Here is a 19,611-nt window from a genome sequence, read left to right on the forward strand (position 1 = left end):
GACTTTTGGTACAAGGTTTTGATTTTACTGTTAGTAGCAATCAGCGAATGTGCGGAAAAGAAAAAGATCATTCAATCATAGCTGAGTTGTCTAAACAAAAACTGGCATACAAAACTAAATTTAAAAACATGCTTTTGATTGACACATCATAATATGCTTCACAAAAAAAAACAGCTTCATCCAGACTATTGCCGACCACGACCTCGTCCACGACCAAACCTACCACCACGACCCCTACCTCTACCCCTGCCACGACCACCACGGTGGCCTCTTCCCCGTTCAGAAGACTGCCCGTTGCTAAACCCTTGAGACTGTTCTTGTTGTTGCACTGGGGACTCCGGGTTAGTTGGTGAGTGCTGCTGGACTTGGGATGGTGGACGTATCTCAGACTGTGGCTGCATCTGGAACTGCGGGTTCATTGGAGACGGTGGCCTGTTGTTGTTCAGCATTTGGAATGGCGGGTTCATTGGGTTGGGTGGGCGAGATTGGAACTGCGGTTGCATTTGGAACTGAGGCCGCTGCATTGGAAAACCTTGAGAAGCAGCAAACATGTTAAAACTCAGATCATTAGGTAACTGTGGATGCTGAATACCCCGACCCATCCCACCAAACGCTTGTTGGTTGAAACAGTTCTGTAACGCAGGCCATGGCGCTGAACCCTGTCCTGGAAAAAAGTTCATGCCACCATTGAACTGCGGTGGTGGGAACATCATTTGATTCTGATTTTGCATTCCCATCAAAGGCATCTGCTGCATTGGACCTAGATTGGGCATTCCCATCTGATTAGGAGGACGCATAGGAGGAAGCTGGTATGGGTTCTGCTGATTACTCTGGGGTGGTCTCCATGCTCCATTGTTTTGAGGAAAACCACCGTCCATCTGAGGAGGCCTTGCCTGATGATTCGAAACCGGACCACCACCCATCTGAGGATCACAACGGTTTGAGGATAGAGAACTAGACCCCTGGTTCTCAGGCCTTCCGTGCTCTCTGTTCTTCTTCTTCTTGTTTCTTCCGTTACCGTTCTTTTGGTCATTCATCATCATCCCTCTCTTCTCCATCTTCTGCATCCTTCTGTACTCAGCTTCTTTCTCATCATCTGAGAACTCGAGCTCGTCTGGTATCTCCTCGTCGTTATCTCCAGATGCATCGTAGCCTTTCTTCTGCAGCTCCTTGATGTTGAGAATGTGCTGAGCGAAATCAGCGACGAACGAGACGGGTGTGCCTTGACTAACACCCTCTGGCACTTCGCTCTCTGAGTTGAACCTCACGATATAGTAAGGGCACTTCACAGGTCCAAAGATCTCATCCACAAGTCCCAACGGCGTTCTTTTTTCCGTTATCCATAGGATAGAGCCTTCTGTCAAAGGACTGTGCTGCTCCATTCCCTCCACTATGACTTGTGCGCCCATCACCTGCAATATAGAAATCACATGGAGTTCCATTAGCCAGCAGATTCCAAAGACACCAAACAGAGAAGCATATAAGAATACAGGTAGAGTAGAGGTTATGTTTATGATACCGAAAGAACAACTCCAACAGGAAGCGTGATGTGATGAGGTTCCAGAGACACATCCACAGCTGGAACTGGAGGAAGCTCCTGCAAAAATTAAACACAAAGAAGACTTAATGTCAAACAGGCAGTAGTGTACAATATAGTGAATGGTACTTTAGATTTCTTGTTGTAATAAAGAAAAAGATCAACCACTAATAGCTGTGAGCGATTGTGAATGTGAAGAGGTGAAGTATTAGGTACCTTGAGCTCATTCTTTGACCTTATAGGGTCTTTTGTTTGCAAACCTAGGTCATCATCCTCGTCGTTGCTCCAAGCAATCATCTCATTCACTTCATCATCGTCATCGTCATCATCACTATCTTCATCTTCGTCTTCTTCAACCTCATCTGCACTCTCTATCTCACCCTCTTCAAGCTCTCCTGCCACACCATCCTCTTTCACAATGACCATCTCATCTTCCTCTTCTTCACTATCCTCCTCATCACTCTCTTCTTCTTCTTCTTCATCTTCACTGCTGGAACTACCACTGGAGCTCGATGAAGAAGAAGAGCTCGAGGCTTCTTCGCTCTCAGACTCAGCAATAATACTGATACTTTTCCCCTTCTCATCATCACCCGTGGTCAAACTAACCTTCTCCAACCCTAAAGCCAAACACACATCCGTTTTCTTCAACTCTGGCTCATCCAACTTCATGTTGGGACAATCAACAGACGCAGACACATCTTCCATTGGCTTAGAGTTGTCAGAAACAGCACTACCTAACTCTTCCACAGCTTGTTCAGCCGCCACGTCATCACAAAGCTTGGGCTCTGCCTCAGACAGAACCGTGTTCTGAACCTCCTCACCTCCTTGTCCGATCGCCTCCATCTCGTCCTCGAAAAAGTCAAAGTCCGTATCTTTAACGCCAAACTCGTCGATGTTGGGATTGTTCCCGAGCCAGTTGCAGGAATCGAAGTCGAGATAGGAATCGATGCAAGGGAAATCAAGAGCGTCCTTGACCTTGGAGTCTTGATCGATTGGTAGCTCTACTTCTTCTTCTTCTTCAACGGGTTTAGCTTGTTTAGCTGGAAAACCAACCATGGCAGGAAGGGAGAGAAGAGAGAGCGAGGAGAGGAAAGTGAAAGAACATGACTTTCCAATGTTTAAGCGGCGGCTTAAGTTTATAAAGGCACCGACTTGTTGGGTAAAAAGGCCTGAGGGTTTATCGCAGGTTTCGTTAGGGTTTTAAGAGCAGCACTCTGTTTTGTGTGTTGTGTGTGCTACTACTGCCAATTAGGGTTTTTATTAGTCTCCTTTCTTCTCTTCCTTTATATATTTTTATTTTAATGCGTATAAATTTATAATATATAGTTGCATAGTGCACTTCATATGACATGGCTTTGTTGTTTTCTTCGGTGAAGATTAAAACTAAAGTACTACATGAGTTATGTGCTTCTAAGTAACATGTACAAGTCTATAGGTTCGCAGGTTAATGGTGAGAAGATGAGTTTCAAAGACTATTGAACAGAGCTGAACTGATGGCTTCATTAGAGAGCTATAAAGGTTCCCCCATCCCACTAGGGATCTTGCTTTTATCATTCATGAAGATATATTTTTTTGACAATCAAACGACAGAGTTTTGGCTTTGAGGTCTCCATGTATTTGATTTAGTCTTTTACAAAAGCAATTCAAACAAAAAACAATTGGCAGTCTAGACTTTGCAGAGAGAATGGTGTTGTGTCAAATGTTGTGTGGAGAATTCAAGATTTGACCTCAAGCCACCATTGATAGATTTTTTTTTTCCAGTGAAGAGTGTTGGCTCTATAGTGCACGCATCAACGCCGAGTTTGTAGCTTCACGCTTCATCTGTGCAGCTTTGCCGCTCCCGCGGAAGTATGCATATACTTGCTGAATCACCCAAATGTTGAGAAGTGTTTCGATGCAGAAGAACCCCGCCCCAATGAAATACAATATCTGAAAAGAGGAGAAAAGAGATTGGTTAAGACTCTTGCAAGCCGAAGTTAAGTACTTGTAAAATGAGCAGAAGTAATACTTACCCCAACCACAACATTACTGGTTAGAAACTCAAGTGCTGGCAAGAAACCTCTGTCCACAAAACCCAAACAATACATGGAATCAGATGGACTTCCTCAGAGACTCAAAAAGGTCTTATCAAAAGACAAACGAAAGAGGTTGATTCAGATGCTTTCATATAGAAGAAAACTCTTACGTGAGAGACTTTCCTCGAAAGACGACTGGTGGAGCAACTGCAGCAAAGCCGCAGAACGCAATGTGAAACTGAAAACGTTCAAGACAGTGTTAAACATCGAAAGAACTCTGATGCATGAGGAAATTTACCAATGGGGGGATATGGTTTAACTTACCATGTAAAACAAGAAAAAAGTTCCAAACTTCAGGGCACTATCAGTTCTGCATAGGTAGGTAAGTGTACACAATTGTATTACTGACTCATTTAGTATCTTACAACATATACTTAATAGAGATGATTTTTGTACCTGGTAGCGCGGTAAAGAGGACGATACCATAAGACGTAAGCCCCAGGGACACCAGAAATGAAGTAGATGATTGACATAAGCCATATAGTGGGACCTGATTGCATCAGAAGAATCAGATGAGTGAACATGACCAGTGGAATTAATCAAAATCATTTGTGGTAAAATCAGTAAACCTCCTCCGTTGATCCAAGCTACAGTTACTGCCACAATATTCCACAAGAGGCATGCTATCAACCCTGCATATAGTTCAGTAGTTTAATTAGACTGTTAAGTTTTGACTAGACTCTGGACAAGTCCAGGATTTGTTGCAGGGTGGTCTATGCATTACCTAATAATGAGGCGAATGCGACATATTGTATCTTCTGTAAGTGAATAGGAATCTCGTTAGAAATGTCATGATGAATTAGAGGAAAAAACTCTGGCCAGTTCTTCTCCTCAATGACAACTCCACCTGCCAAAAAACAAGCCGTATCAGGTTAGCTACAAATAATACCCCCTAAAGAAGTATCACTAGACGATATAGAATGTTGTGTACTTCGTGCTATTGCATCTTCTCTTCTTTTAAGCTCCTGCATTATGACAAGAAGAAGAAGACTGAGATCAATTCAATTCACATGGAAACTTTAGTTGTCCAAAATTTACCTGCTCTTTCCGTTTCAGTTCATTCTCCTTAGCCTGAAGTTCTATCTCTTTAGCTCGAAGATCCTTCAAACAGAAACCACATTTTTGAGCAAGCATTTAAAGGCAAAAACGTAGGAGGTATATTGAAGACGTGGTACCTGGGTGGAACCCAAAGAGATATCAACTGTGTCACCACGATCATGAGGTTCAGGTGGAAGCGGCTTGAGATGGGAGTTGCTTGCAGGAGGAACACTTGTATTGTTCTAAAAAACATTAGAAAACCAAAAGTGTTAAAAGATTACAGAAAGATCAGTCAATTGATTCCTGATTCAAGAAACAGAGAGCTTCCTTACCGCAAAAGGGTTGATCTCTTCATCGGCAAATGGATTAGGATCCTGTCGTGCCATTTTTGAGCTTGCTTGTTATTGATAGATCAAGAAGTATATTCAAGAGAGAGTTCTCAGAGGTCGTTGGATGTTGACAGAAATCAAGAATGCAGTGAGAATATGTTTCAACGAAGGAGTACTTAATAGTCACAGAGAGAGGAACCAAAACTAGTGCCACTTGTGCGCGCCAGAGAACTTCAAGGCATTTTAAAGGGTGCTCTCTTCGTTTCTAACACCTATTCAACAGGTAAGTTTCACAAATCTGGTCCCGGTTTACTGAAACAGAAGCCAAACCGGAAGCTATATTTAGGAAAAGAACAAACATTAACGCTTTAAAAGTCATGATGATCAAAGCTATCAAGTAAAGTTCTAAACTTGACACGCCTCTTAATACTACCCATCCTCTCATACCCAATCCCAATCTTGCTGTGCATCAGCTTCATAGCCAAATCAGACTTCCCAACTTTCCTCAAAGCATTTATCATAACAGTACGGATCCTCCCAGGCACTTCTCTCCCTCTCTCAGTGATCCCATCAGCTAACTTACAAGCTTCCTTGATCCTACCAGCTTTACACAACGTGTTAATCATATCTTCACACGCTGCATCAAGAATCACACCCATCGGAGCTAACTCATCCAGTATCTTACATGCTCTCCCCACTTTCCCCGACAAACAAAGTCCAGTCGACAAAGCCCTGAAGCAAGCTGCGGTCGGTGTAATACCCTTGTCTATCATCATCTCCCAGAGCTTCAACGCCTCTTCGTTTCTACGCTCTTTAAACATTCCTGATATGAGTATAGTGTACGTATAAACCGTTTGATCACAGCCTTCTTCTTCCTCCATCCTCTTAAACAACGCCAACGCTTCCTCAACCTTCCCACACTTTGTGAACGCATCTATCAAGGCATTGTAACAGTACGAGTCTCTAGTGCATCCCTTCTCAGACATCTCTTCGAAAAGCCTCTCAGCTTCATCTACTCGACCCGCTTTTCCTAACCCGTCTATAAGACTAGAGTAAAACATCGAGTTGATAGCCAACCCTTTGAACCGGCAAGCCTCGAAATACCCCAACGCCTCTTCCACTCTCCCGTTTTTGCACAAACCGTTCACGACAACCGAATAAGTCACCACATCAGGCTCAAACCCTTCTCTCATCATCCTCTCTAAAAGCCTCAACGCGTCTTCAACGCTTCCGAACTTCACATAACCATCAATCAAAACAGTGTATATAGCCACGTTCGGTTTAACACCTTTACGGATCATACTCTCGAAAACAGCGTACCCTTCGTTCAACTTCCCTTCCTTGCAAAGCCCTCCGATCACTAAACTATACGCATGAGACGGAACCTCAAGCCCCTTCTCATCCATCTCTTGATACAAAGCCACACAAGAGCTGAAGTCACTGTCAGCATAACACGCCTGGATCACAGTCATGTAAGTAATCTTATCAGCCTCGAGACCTCTCGTCTCCATATCCCTAACCTTCTCCACAGCTCTCTGCGTCCTCCCCGCTTTGAAATAACCTTTAATCATCGTGTTATACGTCACCACGTCTGGCTTGATCCTCCCACTCTCCATAACCTCGAAAACACGCTCTGCGGAGTCAACAAACATCGAGCTGACCAATCCGTTCATCAAGAAGTTGTAAGTATACAAAGTGGGCTCTATCCCATTCTCCTTCATCTTGCGCCACACCCACAGCAACTCCTCCACCATACCAAGCTTCCCAAAGCTCTTGATCAGCTCATTCGCAGAACAAACACTCAAAGCAAACTCCATCTTCCTCAACTCTCCACAGAGAGACCTAATCCTATCCACATCTTTCTCCATAGCCAAAACATCAACCAATGAGACGTAACACTCGAGCGTATGCGCGTACTTCTTCTGCTTACCAGCCCAATTAAAGAACCGCCAAGCGACAACGTGCTGCTGTCCTCTCTCGCGAACAACCTCGTCGGATCTCAACACGAAAGAGACGAAACTCGGAGATAGCTTGATGAGGAACTTACGGCAGAAAGCGTCGAGGTTTGACTCCATCGACTCCGAACCATCTAAAAGGTTGAGAATTTGACTCACCCAGGGAGACGGCTTGAGGCTACGAGACGATTTCACGAGATCGGAGACGTCGTTGAAGGGCTCTATCCACTCCGGTGGAGGAAGCGAACTGGTGGTGCCACCACCACTGAACAGCCACCGAACACTTGGTAAAGGCGAGCCTTTTGAACCTTCCGACGATAAAAAGGTGTCGTCTTTGTGCAGACGGAAGCATTTTGAAGAGCTACGCGGACGATTCGGAGCAGTGACGGAAAAGGGTTTCCGGGAAAGTCTTCGCATCGGTGGTTTTCTCAGTCTACCACCAATGCGGCTGCGACATTCGTCATATAGTACTCGAAACGTTACGGTTTTGGCTTTATAGTTTTAAGAAGGAAGGTGTAACAACGGTCCCATGGTCTAGCGGTTAGGACATTAGACTCTGAATCTAGTAACCCGAGTTCAATTCTCGGTGGGACCTCTTTTTTATTTCCAAGAACAATTTTTTTTTTTATTTCCAAGAACAATTTTTTTTTTACCACTCTCTCTCACCAAGCTGTGAGATTTTTTTTAGAGAGTTTGAACAATCAAGAGGCACATACCAAGAAGCTAACACATTTACATTTTATGAATTTGATTAGGCAAATAGATGCATGCAACCAGCAAACTTTTCTTTTCTTTTGGAACTAATAAAATCAATTCTTGTGAAACAATGAAAAAGCCATATCTCTCTCTCAAGTCTTGGGATTTTCTCCAGAGAATCTTGGAAGCTGAACAAGTGAGTTCACTCTAGTAACTCCTTCTAGTCCGGACCAGTTCTGTTCACCTTCCTTAGTTTTCTCCTTCTCTGCAACATCATTAATCGCTTCTGCATTCACATTACCGAAACTGCTGTTCTCTGTTGACGCCCTTACTGTGACGTTTCTCTGAAGACACGGTTCTGCTGCATTCACCTGGCTTTCCTCTGATTCTTCTACTGCGTTCGTTGCTGACGAGTAGTATCCTTGCTCTTCGTAGTCCGATGAATCTGAGTCCATCTTCCCGTCTAGAAACAAACACACTACTGCGCAGTCGTCCATTTTCGAAGTCGGATACTTCAGCTTCCACTCTCGTGCAGCTGAATCCACCACTAGCCTAGCTGCTGATGCTCGGCTTGGTGCTGATGCCACCACTTCAACCACTTCTTCGTTGCTTAGCACATCCCATACCTATCAAAGCTTGGAAGCATCAGTAAAAGTAATTCATTAAAGCTAAGATAACCTGAAAAGAAAGTTTCAGCGAAGTTTACTCCATCAGAGGCCAAGACAATGAACTGGTCTCTATCTGTGAGAACACGGTGAGAGAACTCCGGTACTGAGATCACACCGTAGTCTTTCAGACAGAAATCACCAAACGCCCTAGCCATGGCTAATCCAGGAGCATTATCATATGGTAGCCAGACTCGTGGCACCTCTGGCTCGTCTTCCAGCGCAAACACTCTACCTTTACACTGTTTGATCCTCTCTGCTTCCCCTAGTAACACCATTTGAAAAACAATCAGACAAGATAAAAAAAAAATGTTGTTAAAAGCATTATTATTATTACTTGGTAAGTCAGGCTTCAAGTCAACTGTTAGCTGAGTTGCAACCATTGAATCATCGCTGTCTTTGGATCCAAGTATCGCCCGAGAGTCCCCAATGTTTCCCATGAATAGGTTTGACCCCTGAAAACACACACATCAAAACCAATACAACGTAAACAAAGAGATCTTTTTTGTTGTCAAGAAGATTAACCTGTTTAATGATTGTAACAGCAGTGCTGCCGCTGCAGAAGCATTCCACATTAGGATGGGAACGCAGTTCCTTATCCATAGCACTGAAAGCTTTCAAGAAAGCCTCTTCCCATAAGAGCTTCAACTTATCCTCCTCCTCACTAGCTTCTTCTTCCTCTTTCTTGTCAGCTTCTTGGCTATCTGATTTGTTTGAAACGTTTTGCTTCGACTGAATCGAATTCACGAAAGACAGTAACCTCACAGGCAAAGATTCTCTCACTTTACGAGAAACAAGATGACCATGAGGACCGTGTCCGTCAAAAACACCGCAGAATGTCACATCTTTAGACATGAAATCCTACAGAAACACAAACACCAAACCCTTGCTTAACATTGACACAAAAGCTCTAGTAAAACATCACTGAGGAGGAAGAAGCTTACTTCCCACACGATCATTGAGTCCTGATTAACTCCCTTGCGTCCCTGCTGAGTGAAAATGCAAGAACTCTTGCTCTTTCCGTTGCTGGTGATCCGGTTAGGAATAGAGACCAAGTTGTTAAGCGAAACGATGCGGCCTGAAGACGTCCTCCTCCCCATTTTGCTCCCGCAACATCCCATCCCGAGGCAGGGGCGATACATAGGCTCTTCATTGCTCTTTGACAAACAACCTCCCATTGGGTCAATGCAAGCACAAAATATGAATCTGATCTCAGCGAGATAGTACAAAACCGGATATCTCGATGTAAACGCTTCACCAGCACACTTGGTCAAATCAAAGAGCTTCACACAAGTTTCTTATTTCTGGATTAAAAAAAGAAACTCTTGATCTGTGCAAAACCTTTTCTTCGAATCTTGGTCAATGATGATGTATGGACCAGCGTCAGCTGAAAACAATGCAGAAAAAATGATTTAGTGAATTGTTTAATGCAAAGTTCCAAAAGAACAGCAGACTCCAACAAGTCATAAAGAAGAAAACCCCAAGCATGTGGTCTCTTTGCAATAGAAAATTTTATATTTTACTAAACAGCCTGTCCTTATTGTTTGGTCATTCAACCAAAGCCCATCAATAGACTCTTATTGTATCCAATTCACTACTCCAACAAGTCATAAAAAAGAAAGCCCAAGCATGTGGTCTCTTTGCAATAGACTCTTATTGTATCCAATTCACTACTCCTTGATTAATAAGTTAAATAAAAAAAGGCAGGAAAACACAGGAAAGACATGCAAATCAAGAAGAGAGAGTTTCCCTATTAGTGTTAAAAGGCACATATGATTGTTATGAGAGGCAAACTGCAATTATTAATGAAATCATGAAATGAGAATGCTGATCCTCAAAGCTTTATCTGAGTAGTTAGTGAGAGAGTTAAAACCTCCTCGGAGAGATCATCGTTAGGCTCCCTCCTAACCCCCATAAAGAGATCATCGTTTTAATATACAGACATGTATGTTAATGATGCAAACCCTAAAATTATGAAAATCCATAGATTCTGGTAAAATGTCTAGAGACAGGGGAATCTTAAAATAGGAAACTGAAGTGGAGATTCTATTGAACAGGTGTGGATGAAAGCAAAAAAAGGTGGTATCTTCCAAGTGCAAAAGCGATTCACTTTTTTCAGTTATACGATTCAGATATAAACGGATCTCAGAACTTCATCGATAACTCGAAATAAGTGCAGACCTGAGAAAAAGGAGACTGACAACAAACCAAAGAAAAAAGAAAAATATTCAGAGCAGATCCTATGAAACTCGAACGATCCAAGCGAAATGACAGATCACACAGAGTCTACACGAGAGTGGTGAGATTCAGAAAGAGAAATCGAATGAAAGATTTTTGAAGAAATTGGACCAAAACAGAGCAAAAAGGACGAACCTTTGGGTGGATAGAGGTTCGTCTGGAAATAATTAATGAAAACTATTATGCAGAGACAGAGACTAGTTGAAGTGCGAAAGATGGAGAGATGAGAGAGTTGTGTGTGATTGGTGAAGTAGTTGTAGTCGTCGGAGATATGGGTGAGATCTCATTAAATTGGAGAAAGCGAATTAGCAAAAGATAGACATAAAAAACAAAGAGCTCCTCCCACAGAATCTTTTCTTGTTTTTCGCTTATTTCATGTAATATCATAATCAATCAAAGCTTCCTCCATGCCCCTATCATATTACTACTAATCATTACTTCTATTCTTACATTTATTTTGTTATTCTTTCCAACTTACCACTTTGCCAGTTCTGTTATCTGTGTACTTGTTTCGCGCATTTTCACCATTTTTATACAACATTAGATTTCATTTTACAAACACATAGAAGTGCATGTTTCTTAGACAATATGGTTGGTGGTAGTCGACATGTAAAGAACCGAACATTGATGTCTCGTTGAACTCCCTACAGTATATTTAAAATAGATAAATCATTTTCATGTGGTTAGAAAATCGTGAAATCCAAATACATAACGTTACGTATTTATTTCGATTGTGATTTCAACTATAACAAAAAGTTAATGACAGGTCACAGCTTCTTTCCCACTTAGTTATGTGTTGACAAATCGTATGGTTCACGGACTTCTCACGTAGACTAGTCCTAGTTGCATTACTCTTTCCTTTTTATTTTCTCTTTTCACACCTGGCCAATTGAATACACTCTTTATTATAAAAGCTCTTTATCTTTTTATTCCAAAGTTTCTTTATTATTATTTTCATTAGAAAGTTTATTATAATTAGCTTTGGAAAAAGAGTGAGGGAAAAAAGTTCATCATCCCATGTGTATGACAGCAATTAGAAATTATAGAATGTCACGTGATTTGTGGGTCTAAGTTAATCCTCCAACATCATTATCAAAAGTGTCTATCCATGAGACCATGCAGATTAGTCACTGATTGGGTGGGGGGTTAGACTTATGGGCCTCCATTATTTTATTTAAATGTATGGGCTTCCACTATTTTATTAAAATGTTTGGGCCTTTGATAACAAAAGAGACCCAATCGCAAAAATAAAGACAATACCTTGACATGGCAGTGGGACCCAGAAGATCTAGAACAGAGAGACTCCATTGTTGGACTTGGATCTTCCATATCTCTTATCATCCAAAACCGTACAGTCAGGATAAGAAGATAAGGACACGCGTCCGAAATCCAGCACTCCCAAGACATTTTTACTAAACTCTTCTTCACACTCGTACACCTTTCCTCGAGTTCCGACAATGGCTTCAGCTTCAGCGACAGCTACTCTTCTCAAACCCAGTTCTGTTCCAACGCAGCATAAACCGGTCATCACCGCCTCCGTATCTCCTCCTCTTCCTCCTCCACGTCGTCACAACCTCCTCCGCCGCGATGTACTCTCAATATCCGCCGCATCGACGCTTCTTCTAACGCAATCGCTCCCGTTTCTAGCTCCGTCGCCGGCTTCCGCCGCCGAAGACGAAGAGTACGTGAAAGATACGTCGGCGGTGATCTCCAAAGTCCGGACGACGCTCTCGATGGAGAGGACGGATCCTAATGTGGCGGACGCGGTGGCTGAGCTGAGAGAAGCGTCGAACTCGTGGGTTGCCAAGTACAGGAAGGAGAAAGCTCTTCTCGGGAAAGCGTCTTTCAGGGATATCTACTCGGCGTTGAATGCTGTGTCCGGACATTATGTGAGTTTTGGACCGACGGCTCCGATCCCGGCGAAGAGGAAGGCGAGGATTCTTGAAGAGATGGAGACTGCTGAGAAAGCTCTCTCGAGAGGAAGATAAATCTACAGTGAGCCCTAACAATTTCTTCTTCTTCTTCTCAAGTACCTTGTTGATGAAGTTTTCTTTTACCCTTAAATGCATATTGGATTATATGAGAAGAGAAAAAAAAAATTTGAATTTGCTCGTTTGTTTTTGTAAAACACTTTCATGATAATTTACTTAATTATCATTTACAATAACGAATTCCATTTTCTAATTGAAGTGTATATACTGTTAGTGTGTGAGCAGAGCACTACCTCTTTAACAGTTCTTGATTTCTGGAATTTACCACCAAAAGATCAATATGTGTTAGACTGTCAATGTTAGTTATTTTGAAGAACTTTCAGTTACTTTATGAAGAACTGCAAAGTCAATGGATCGTCAAACTAGTGGTAACTCTAAGTTTAGTCCGACATTTTATCTGTGGGTCATAACTCAAAAGATCGACTAACGTTAAGTTTCTGTACAAGATATAACTTTCCATGGTAGTATATAGAGAAATTCACATTGAGAGTGTAATGCAGTTTATTCAGCTGTGGTGTGGCGTTGAAATTGAGGGAAGTGTAACTTACATTTTTGAATGCCCAAAGGCCGAAATTAGTTCACTTTCATTAATTGCTATCAAGAAAAGGGTCCAGCTTATGAACGCCTCTTCAATGGCCCATCTGCAAAGCCCACAAAGTGTGTGGTTTGGTAGTTTTAGTATTTAGGTGACCACAGCTCCACAACTACCCAAATCATACGAACATCTCACATGTAGGTATACATGTGAAATCAACTACCACATGGCTCGCATTTATTTTTTAAAAATCTTGCATCTCATGGAGTATCACTCTGTTTGGATTGGATTTGGTTTGAGTCCTAGTAAACTGTAGCTGTTTGCTAAGTTCAACGTAATTAATAGCAACACGTGTAAGTGCATGCATTCTAAATTTCTAATACTACTACTGATTAATGACCTTTCCAATACGTTAAAGTTAATTAGTGTAAGATAATGACGGTGGTGGCTGGCTGCTGTATAACCCACTACGCCTAATTTTATGTACCAAGTAATTAAAAATCTTTGCATCACGTTTTTTCCCATTGTCAACGATATTTAATAAGGTACCAGTGCAGGTCAGATATTAATTTTCTTCCATATGGTGGAAATATATTATTATATTTACCGTAATAATAAATTACGAAATTATTTTTTCGTTTTTGCGTCTGCGTCACCAAAAGCTACTAGAAGTAGAACTATATGTTTTCTCCAAGTTTTTTAAAAAAGAAACCATCAAATCATATTTTCTTAAGCCATGTACCGCACTATTTCCGGGGTTAAAACTTTAGACGTCTAGATAATGAAGTAAGTATAATAAAAGATCAGTCCATGCATAGATTTCGATATGATTGGACTTTTATTTATAAACTACTGTATATAGCAACGACAAAAGCACGTGAAGAAAATGAGAAGTGGTGAGTGGTGGACGATGAAGCATAACTCTTTGACTATTTTCCGCATTACCTTTTTCACTGTGTCCTGTCTTCTCTGATCATATCCCTTAAAACATCCAGACAGAGAGATAAAACTGCAAACTATATTAAAAGGAAAAAAAAAAAGCATTTTGACAGAGACGATCATCTCCAGCAAAGCAAACGTTCTTTTTTTTTCTCTTTGTACCTGGTTCCCGGAGAAAAGGTTCTGTCTTTCCCGGGAAAATCTATTTCTTACTGGCTTTTTACCTTATTTTTTTTTATCTTTCATCTTCTCCGTGTAATTTTTTTATTAATCTTATTCAGCACAAGAGATCTCGACGCGTGGCGTCAACTATTTCACGAGAGAATCACACGAGAAAAGGGAGAAAATAAAAATAAAATAAGAAAAAAATATTCGATATTGATTGCTTACACACACATTGTCGTCTAGATTGTGATCGTCCTTCCTTCTCCATTTTCTCTTCTCTTCCATTCCTCTTTTCTTCCTCGTCCCTTAAAAATCCAGCCTTCATAACGTCAAAAGCTCAGAAATCAGAATCCTCTCTCCTGCCTCTCCATCTCTCTCTCTCCATTTATCAATTTCTCCGGAGAATCATATCATGGTGAATGCCACCAAAGGGTCACCGAAAAAATCGAATCTTGATCGCTTCCTTCATTGCACAACACCCTTAGTCCCTCCTCAATCTCTCCCAAAGGTTTGTCCTTTTCTTTATCTAGAAACGTTTCGATTGTCAAATGTCAAATCTCCTCATTATTGATGTGTTTATCTTCATCTACAGGCGGAGATTAGATCACTAAACCGATTGTGGCATCCATGGGAGAGAGAAAATGTCGAGTTTTTCAGGCTGAGTGATCTCTGGGATTGCTACGATGAATGGAGCGCTTATGGAGCTAGTGTCCCTATTCATCTCACCAACGGCGAATCTCTCGTTCAGTACTACGTCCCTTATCTCTCCGCCATCCAGATTTTCACTTCCTCTCATTCCTCCTCCTTGATCAGGTTTTTGAAAGTTTGAATCTTTATTGCTTTTGAGATATCTTTTTTGATTGGAATCTTCTGGTGTTTGATTAGGGAAGAGTCTGAAGATGGGGATAGGTATCCCTTTAGTGATTCAGGTAGCGATGAGAGTGTCTCCGAGGAAGGGCTTGAGGTCGCCTTGCATTTGAATGATCGTTTGGGTTACCTTTATCTCCAGTACTTTGACAGATCACCTCCTTATATCAGAGTTCCTCTCATGGATAAGGTAAAATAGATAAAAAAGCTTGTTTCCATCTAATGTGAGAGCTAGGTTTGACACTTGGAAGATGGTTTTTGATTACAACAGATCAATGAGTTAGCTCAAAGGTATCCGGGATTGATGTCGTTGAGAAGCGTTGATCTTTCTCCAGCGAGCTGGATGTCTGTTGCTTGGTACCCTATTTATCATATACCAATGGGGAGAACCATTAAAGACTTGTCCACTTGTTTCCTCACTTACCACACTCTTTCTTCTTCTTTTCAAGGTATTCATCCACACATTCTCTCTCTCTCCCAATTTCACAATGGTGTTTAATGCTTAGAAATGATAACATCACCAGATATGGAGCCGGAAGAGAATGGAGGGGAGAAAAAGAGGATGAGGAAGGAAGGGGAAGACATTAGTCTGGTCCCATTTGGGATGGCTACTTACAAGATGCAAGGCGATGTTTGGCTTTCCCATGACCACGATGACCAAGAGAGACTGGCTTCGCTTTACAGCGTTGCGGATTCTTGGCTGAAACAACTTAGGGTCCAACATCATGACTTCAACTACTTCTGCACCATGTCAATGACTCCTCGTGGTGGCTAAAACCATGTTTGTTTTCTCTCTTAAAGTCCCATCCTTTCCTTTTGTTTATGGAACCGCTGGCGTTTTCTAAAAAAAAAAAAAGAGTGATCTGGCTTTTGTTAGCGTTTTGGGTTAGGATATAGCGTTTTAAGAAGATACCTAACCTTTTGAGAAAGAAAAAAAGTATATGTCAGTATATAGAGAGTTTGTTGTCTTGTTGAAACAGAGTAATCGTTGTTACTTGCGTCTTTGAAACAGAGTAAATGCTTTCTTGTAAGTTTATCTAACACTGTCGAGAGGAACATAACTTTTTGTGCCTCAGCACCGTTACTGAAGTAGTAATCATGTTAACAGTTCAAATATTAAAAAAAAAAAATTAAAGTATGAATCTTAGCATACGTAATGAAACATTACATACAATATATTAATAAAATTAGTTTTGAAAAGAATGAATATGTCCAGCTCCAAGAAATAGACATTTCGAATTGTATACGAATCGTGGGAATGTGGTTGTAACTGGTAAGGAATCTTATCCTTCACGTTAGGTTTTTAAAGTAGATCCCTTCTGTTTTGTCATATGCTGAGGATAAGATCAAAATATCAAACTTTCGAACTCCAATGCAGACGTAAAGAACATTATCTTATTTATTTTTTTAATATTCATTTGGGAATATACAAATAGGTCATACATCAGACCCCGACTTTTCAAAATAAGGGTTAGGATGAGAAAAATTTAATGTCGACACTCGACAGGGACAATACTGGTCTGAAGAGTGAAGATCTTTACTACTATTATAGACGAACGGTAAGAGTTTTGATTATTTAAAACTACACAAGTCAAAGATTCCACGTTAACTTCTTAGTTTCCTTCCACACCAACATCATCATCAATTCATCATCAGTAATGTTAGAAGAAAACAAGGATGTATATGCATCATATAGATCTTTGACCAAGGAAAAGATATGTAACATGGTCATTCATTTTCAATCTTTTAGTATTTGTTGTCTCATTGATTATCGTTTTTTAAATACATAAATCCAGTTAATGTACACATCTAAATAGAAGAAAAATCTATTGGAACAAGAGATTATAAGCAGGGAGATCTTGAATCCGATGAATATCGTCCAAAGAAAGCTCTCTCTCTAGCTGATTCCGTGTCGCCTGCAATACTTCCTGACATATATACAATCACATTAAATACGTAAACACAAGCATCATCAGTCTTCAAGATAATCATCAAATGTTATTACAAAGGAGAGATAAACTAGAGACATACATTGAATTCCATGTAAGAAGCGTGCATCGCAAGCCATTGAGCATCCATCATCGCGAATGATATACAATACAGTACATCGAATGCATTCTCGTCTTCTGTAATAATTTTATTTGGATATGGTTCTTGATTAATGTTCAAAGATTATCATACACTAACTTGTAAAAAGAATATATATAACATACTTTGTTTACCTTCTAAGAGTTTGAGAAAATTCATTCCCGGAAGACATTTCGGCTTTGCTGCGTAACAACAAAACAATAATTTTAAAGTTCTTCAGTCGAAATTGTTATATACAAGAACAAAACTTGGACGTACGAGTGTTTTGTAAATCGAGCATTTGAATCAGCATGAAGGAGATATTGATTCCGGCCACCGCAAAAGGGTACTCCCACTTTGCCCTCTCGCCTCTTTGTTTCAGTAATAGCCTCCGGAAACAAACCTTCAAATTTTGTATAGACAAATTTTCATACAAATATTCATGTAACATGAGGAAGCCATAGCAATATATGAACATGTTTATTAGGTTTTAATTACCGGATATGTTCTTGCGGAAAATAACAAATTCTCTAGAGCGATAAATCCACAACCCCTTCAAACAAAATGTTTAAACAAAAACACGGTTTAGCCCCCAAGTATTTTCCCCTTAAGATGATGTTTAACACACCACAATCTTACCTGAAATCGGTAGATGGATTAGGACCTTGCCATCCCATATCTTTCCATTGTTCTGTTACTAAGCCTGTGAGACTTATATTCGGAAATGCAGCATTCCACAATGCTTTTAATGATTCCTGCCGTCATTAACAATGCAAAACATTTCACAAGATGTTTATAGCATAAACAATATCTCTCTATGTTGCTCGGTTACCGTTGAACATATTAAGAATAAGACCAATTACACCTACCTGATGGTCAATACGTGTCTCCTCAAAAGGTACAAGCAAACGATCTTGCAGCTTTTGAAGTCTTTCCTCCTATATATGGTTGATTAGAAAATCCAAAAAATATTACGAACTATTTTTGATGTCTTAACTCTTTATATATGTGAAGGTATATGAAACTTAACCTGAAGAGGAGACAAAGTGTAGTCGATTGACTTGTCTTGACGTCTACTGGAGCGTGTAAAGAGCCCTCCTATCCATGATCTTGTTCCAACCACAGCCGTAGCTACAACCACCGGTTCACTGAAACAGTTATATACATAATGAGCTGATGGATCTAACCAATATTGCATTAGTAATAAACTAATCACTCTCTCTCACACACACAATCACACAAAATGTGTTATCATTATACACCGTGATCTCTAGCAAAAGATACTCATTAAAGCATATACTTAGACAATTGAGCTATTACGTAAGCGGAACTACTTGACCGCTGACATCTCGGTTCTTTGTTCCCTTTTTGTCGCCTTTCCCACGCTTCATCCTCCTCTACCTGCACACATTTATAATCCAGACACATGTTTGTCTTTGACATTAGGAGAGCACATTATTTTAGAACTTGGAAAGACCAGAAAATTAGACTGATGCTTACTCACTTACAAGATTGATATGGTGTCTTTGATCGAAGAAAACAATAATATGGTATATTACTTTAAAGATGAAAGAAGTGACGAAGACATGATTACGGAGTCATCAAAACAACAGTATGGGAATAAGAAATCAAAGTAATTCGTTTTGAGAAAAAAAAAACTAATTATGCAAAGTTGGATGGTACAAAAGCTTAGACTTCGCTGAAGAAACTTGTAAAATAAGGTGAAGGAAGAAGATTTATACAGAGGTGAGTTGATCACAGATAGGTTTTAGTATTTTTTTTTGGTTGCGTACAGGTAAGAGTTTGTAAAAATAGAAATATTTTCCGTGATTATTTAACACGTTTAAGCTAAGCTAGGCTGAATTTTAGGTTGTTATATATAAGTTTGTAATTTTTATACTAGAAAAAAAGATAAAATCAAAAGGGTAATGAACGATTAATTATTCATTCATGTTCAATTCTCAAAAAAATCAACAATTCATCATTATTTTTTCACTTAGTCAAATTTTTGGTATAATTGGATTCAAAAAGGTTTCTCTAGAAGGTGTAACTAACACAATAGCGCAATTAAAGGGGTTCTATTTTCATTACTTTCTATGTAAAGTTTGAAACTTTACAATTTACCTTGAAAACATCATTTGCAAAAAAAATCATTATGATGATTAAAAGGTCGAAGAGGGGGAAAAGTTACCTGTTATTGACTTAGGAACAAGACAATGGAGGAGGAACAGATGGTCTAGACACGGTGACGATGAGCAAGGAAGAAGAGAGAGAAGAAGAAGAAGAAAGAAAAATAAATTAGAAACGAAAATGAAATCCTTCATTGTAATTTTGCAACTTTTAGAAATTGCAAAATGATGAAGAGAGTTGTGATCCAGAAGTGTTTTCCTTCTCTTTTTTGTTTCCTCTCTCCAATCTCTTCATCGACCGTTAAGTTGCCGCCTTCTTCTCCCTTCCACCAAATTAGTTCAAACCTAATCAACGGTGATCAGCTCAGTTAGTTACAGTATTATC

General features: G+C 40.2%; 7 protein-coding genes and 1 non-coding gene across 18 annotated transcripts; 3 read left to right on the forward strand and 5 right to left on the reverse strand.

Annotated features, from left to right (window-relative positions):
* Positions 1 to 48: 48 nt before the first annotated feature.
* Positions 49 to 2,602, reverse strand: LOC130508239 (uncharacterized). The gene is made up of 3 exons (XM_057003610.1): positions 1,754 to 2,602; positions 1,520 to 1,597; positions 49 to 1,412 (listed from the first exon to the last, which is right to left on the reverse strand). The coding sequence occupies exons 1-3, from the start codon at positions 2,591 to 2,593 to the stop codon at positions 186 to 188; spliced, it is 2,145 nt and encodes a 714-aa protein (XP_056859590.1). The 5' UTR covers positions 2,594 to 2,602; the 3' UTR covers positions 49 to 185.
* LOC108861222 (secretory carrier-associated membrane protein 2-like) lies at positions 2,588 to 5,153 on the reverse strand. Its single transcript, XM_057003639.1, has 11 exons — positions 4,983 to 5,153; positions 4,788 to 4,892; positions 4,651 to 4,713; positions 4,544 to 4,577; positions 4,337 to 4,459; positions 4,182 to 4,244; positions 4,009 to 4,102; positions 3,877 to 3,922; positions 3,723 to 3,790; positions 3,550 to 3,598; positions 2,588 to 3,466 (listed from the first exon to the last, which is right to left on the reverse strand). The coding sequence occupies exons 1-11, from the start codon at positions 5,034 to 5,036 to the stop codon at positions 3,314 to 3,316; spliced, it is 852 nt and encodes a 283-aa protein (XP_056859619.1). The 5' UTR covers positions 5,037 to 5,153; the 3' UTR covers positions 2,588 to 3,313.
* Positions 5,154 to 5,302: 149 nt separating this feature from the next.
* On the reverse strand, positions 5,303 to 7,403 carry LOC130508241 (pentatricopeptide repeat-containing protein At1g03560, mitochondrial-like). The gene has a single exon (XM_057003614.1). It carries the CDS (start codon positions 7,349 to 7,351, stop codon positions 5,348 to 5,350), a length of 2,004 nt encoding a protein of 667 aa, XP_056859594.1. The 5' UTR covers positions 7,352 to 7,403; the 3' UTR covers positions 5,303 to 5,347.
* A 54-nt stretch (positions 7,404 to 7,457) lies between these two features.
* TRNAQ-CUG (transfer RNA glutamine (anticodon CUG)) lies at positions 7,458 to 7,529 on the forward strand. Its single transcript has one exon. It is a non-coding gene; the product is annotated as a tRNA-Gln (tRNA).
* A 112-nt stretch (positions 7,530 to 7,641) lies between these two features.
* Positions 7,642 to 10,849, reverse strand: LOC108841317 (probable protein phosphatase 2C 1). Of its 2 annotated transcripts, none has more exons than XM_018614097.2 (6): positions 10,669 to 10,849; positions 9,240 to 9,682; positions 8,821 to 9,156; positions 8,633 to 8,750; positions 8,337 to 8,560; positions 7,642 to 8,256 (listed from the first exon to the last, which is right to left on the reverse strand). In XM_018614097.2, the coding sequence occupies exons 2-6, from the start codon at positions 9,471 to 9,473 to the stop codon at positions 7,783 to 7,785; spliced, it is 1,386 nt and encodes a 461-aa protein (XP_018469599.1). In that variant the 5' UTR covers positions 9,474 to 9,682; positions 10,669 to 10,849; the 3' UTR covers positions 7,642 to 7,782. The 2 variants fall into 2 exon arrangements, with proteins under 2 accessions (XP_018469599.1, XP_056859605.1); XM_057003625.1 differs by lacking the exon at positions 10,669 to 10,849 and adding an exon at positions 10,477 to 10,614.
* A 1,085-nt stretch (positions 10,850 to 11,934) lies between these two features.
* Positions 11,935 to 12,717, forward strand: LOC108841295 (photosystem II repair protein PSB27-H1, chloroplastic). Its single transcript, XM_018614072.1, has one exon. The coding sequence runs from the start codon at positions 11,991 to 11,993 to the stop codon at positions 12,519 to 12,521; it is 531 nt and encodes a 176-aa protein (XP_018469574.1). The 5' UTR covers positions 11,935 to 11,990; the 3' UTR covers positions 12,522 to 12,717.
* Positions 12,718 to 14,382: 1,665 nt separating this feature from the next.
* LOC108838947 (uncharacterized) lies at positions 14,383 to 16,066 on the forward strand. The gene is made up of 5 exons (XM_018611829.2): positions 14,383 to 14,671; positions 14,756 to 14,976; positions 15,049 to 15,220; positions 15,302 to 15,479; positions 15,555 to 16,066. The coding sequence occupies exons 1-5, from the start codon at positions 14,576 to 14,578 to the stop codon at positions 15,803 to 15,805; spliced, it is 918 nt and encodes a 305-aa protein (XP_018467331.2). The 5' UTR covers positions 14,383 to 14,575; the 3' UTR covers positions 15,806 to 16,066.
* LOC108848904 (uncharacterized) lies at positions 15,875 to 19,516 on the reverse strand. 10 transcript variants are annotated; one of them, XM_057003661.1, is made up of 10 exons: positions 19,289 to 19,516; positions 18,418 to 18,498; positions 18,128 to 18,245; positions 17,967 to 18,035; positions 17,737 to 17,852; positions 17,596 to 17,650; positions 17,377 to 17,500; positions 17,244 to 17,300; positions 17,062 to 17,156; positions 15,875 to 16,958 (listed from the first exon to the last, which is right to left on the reverse strand). In XM_057003661.1, the coding sequence occupies exons 2-10, from the start codon at positions 18,486 to 18,488 to the stop codon at positions 16,857 to 16,859; spliced, it is 807 nt and encodes a 268-aa protein (XP_056859641.1). In that variant the 5' UTR covers positions 18,489 to 18,498; positions 19,289 to 19,516; the 3' UTR covers positions 15,875 to 16,856. The 10 variants fall into 10 exon arrangements, with proteins under 10 accessions (XP_056859641.1, XP_018478185.1, XP_056859661.1 ...); XM_018622683.2 differs by lacking the exon at positions 19,289 to 19,516 and adding an exon at positions 18,606 to 18,944 and having other exon boundaries at positions 18,432 to 18,498; XM_057003681.1 differs by lacking the exon at positions 19,289 to 19,516 and adding an exon at positions 18,606 to 18,944 and having other exon boundaries at positions 15,875 to 16,954; positions 17,253 to 17,300.
* Positions 19,517 to 19,611: the final 95 nt, after the last annotated feature.

Source organism: Raphanus sativus, chromosome 1 (assembly GCF_000801105.2).
Source record: "Raphanus sativus cultivar WK10039 chromosome 1, ASM80110v3, whole genome shotgun sequence".
In the NCBI taxonomy this organism is placed as follows: Eukaryota; Viridiplantae; Streptophyta; class Magnoliopsida; order Brassicales; family Brassicaceae; genus Raphanus; species Raphanus sativus.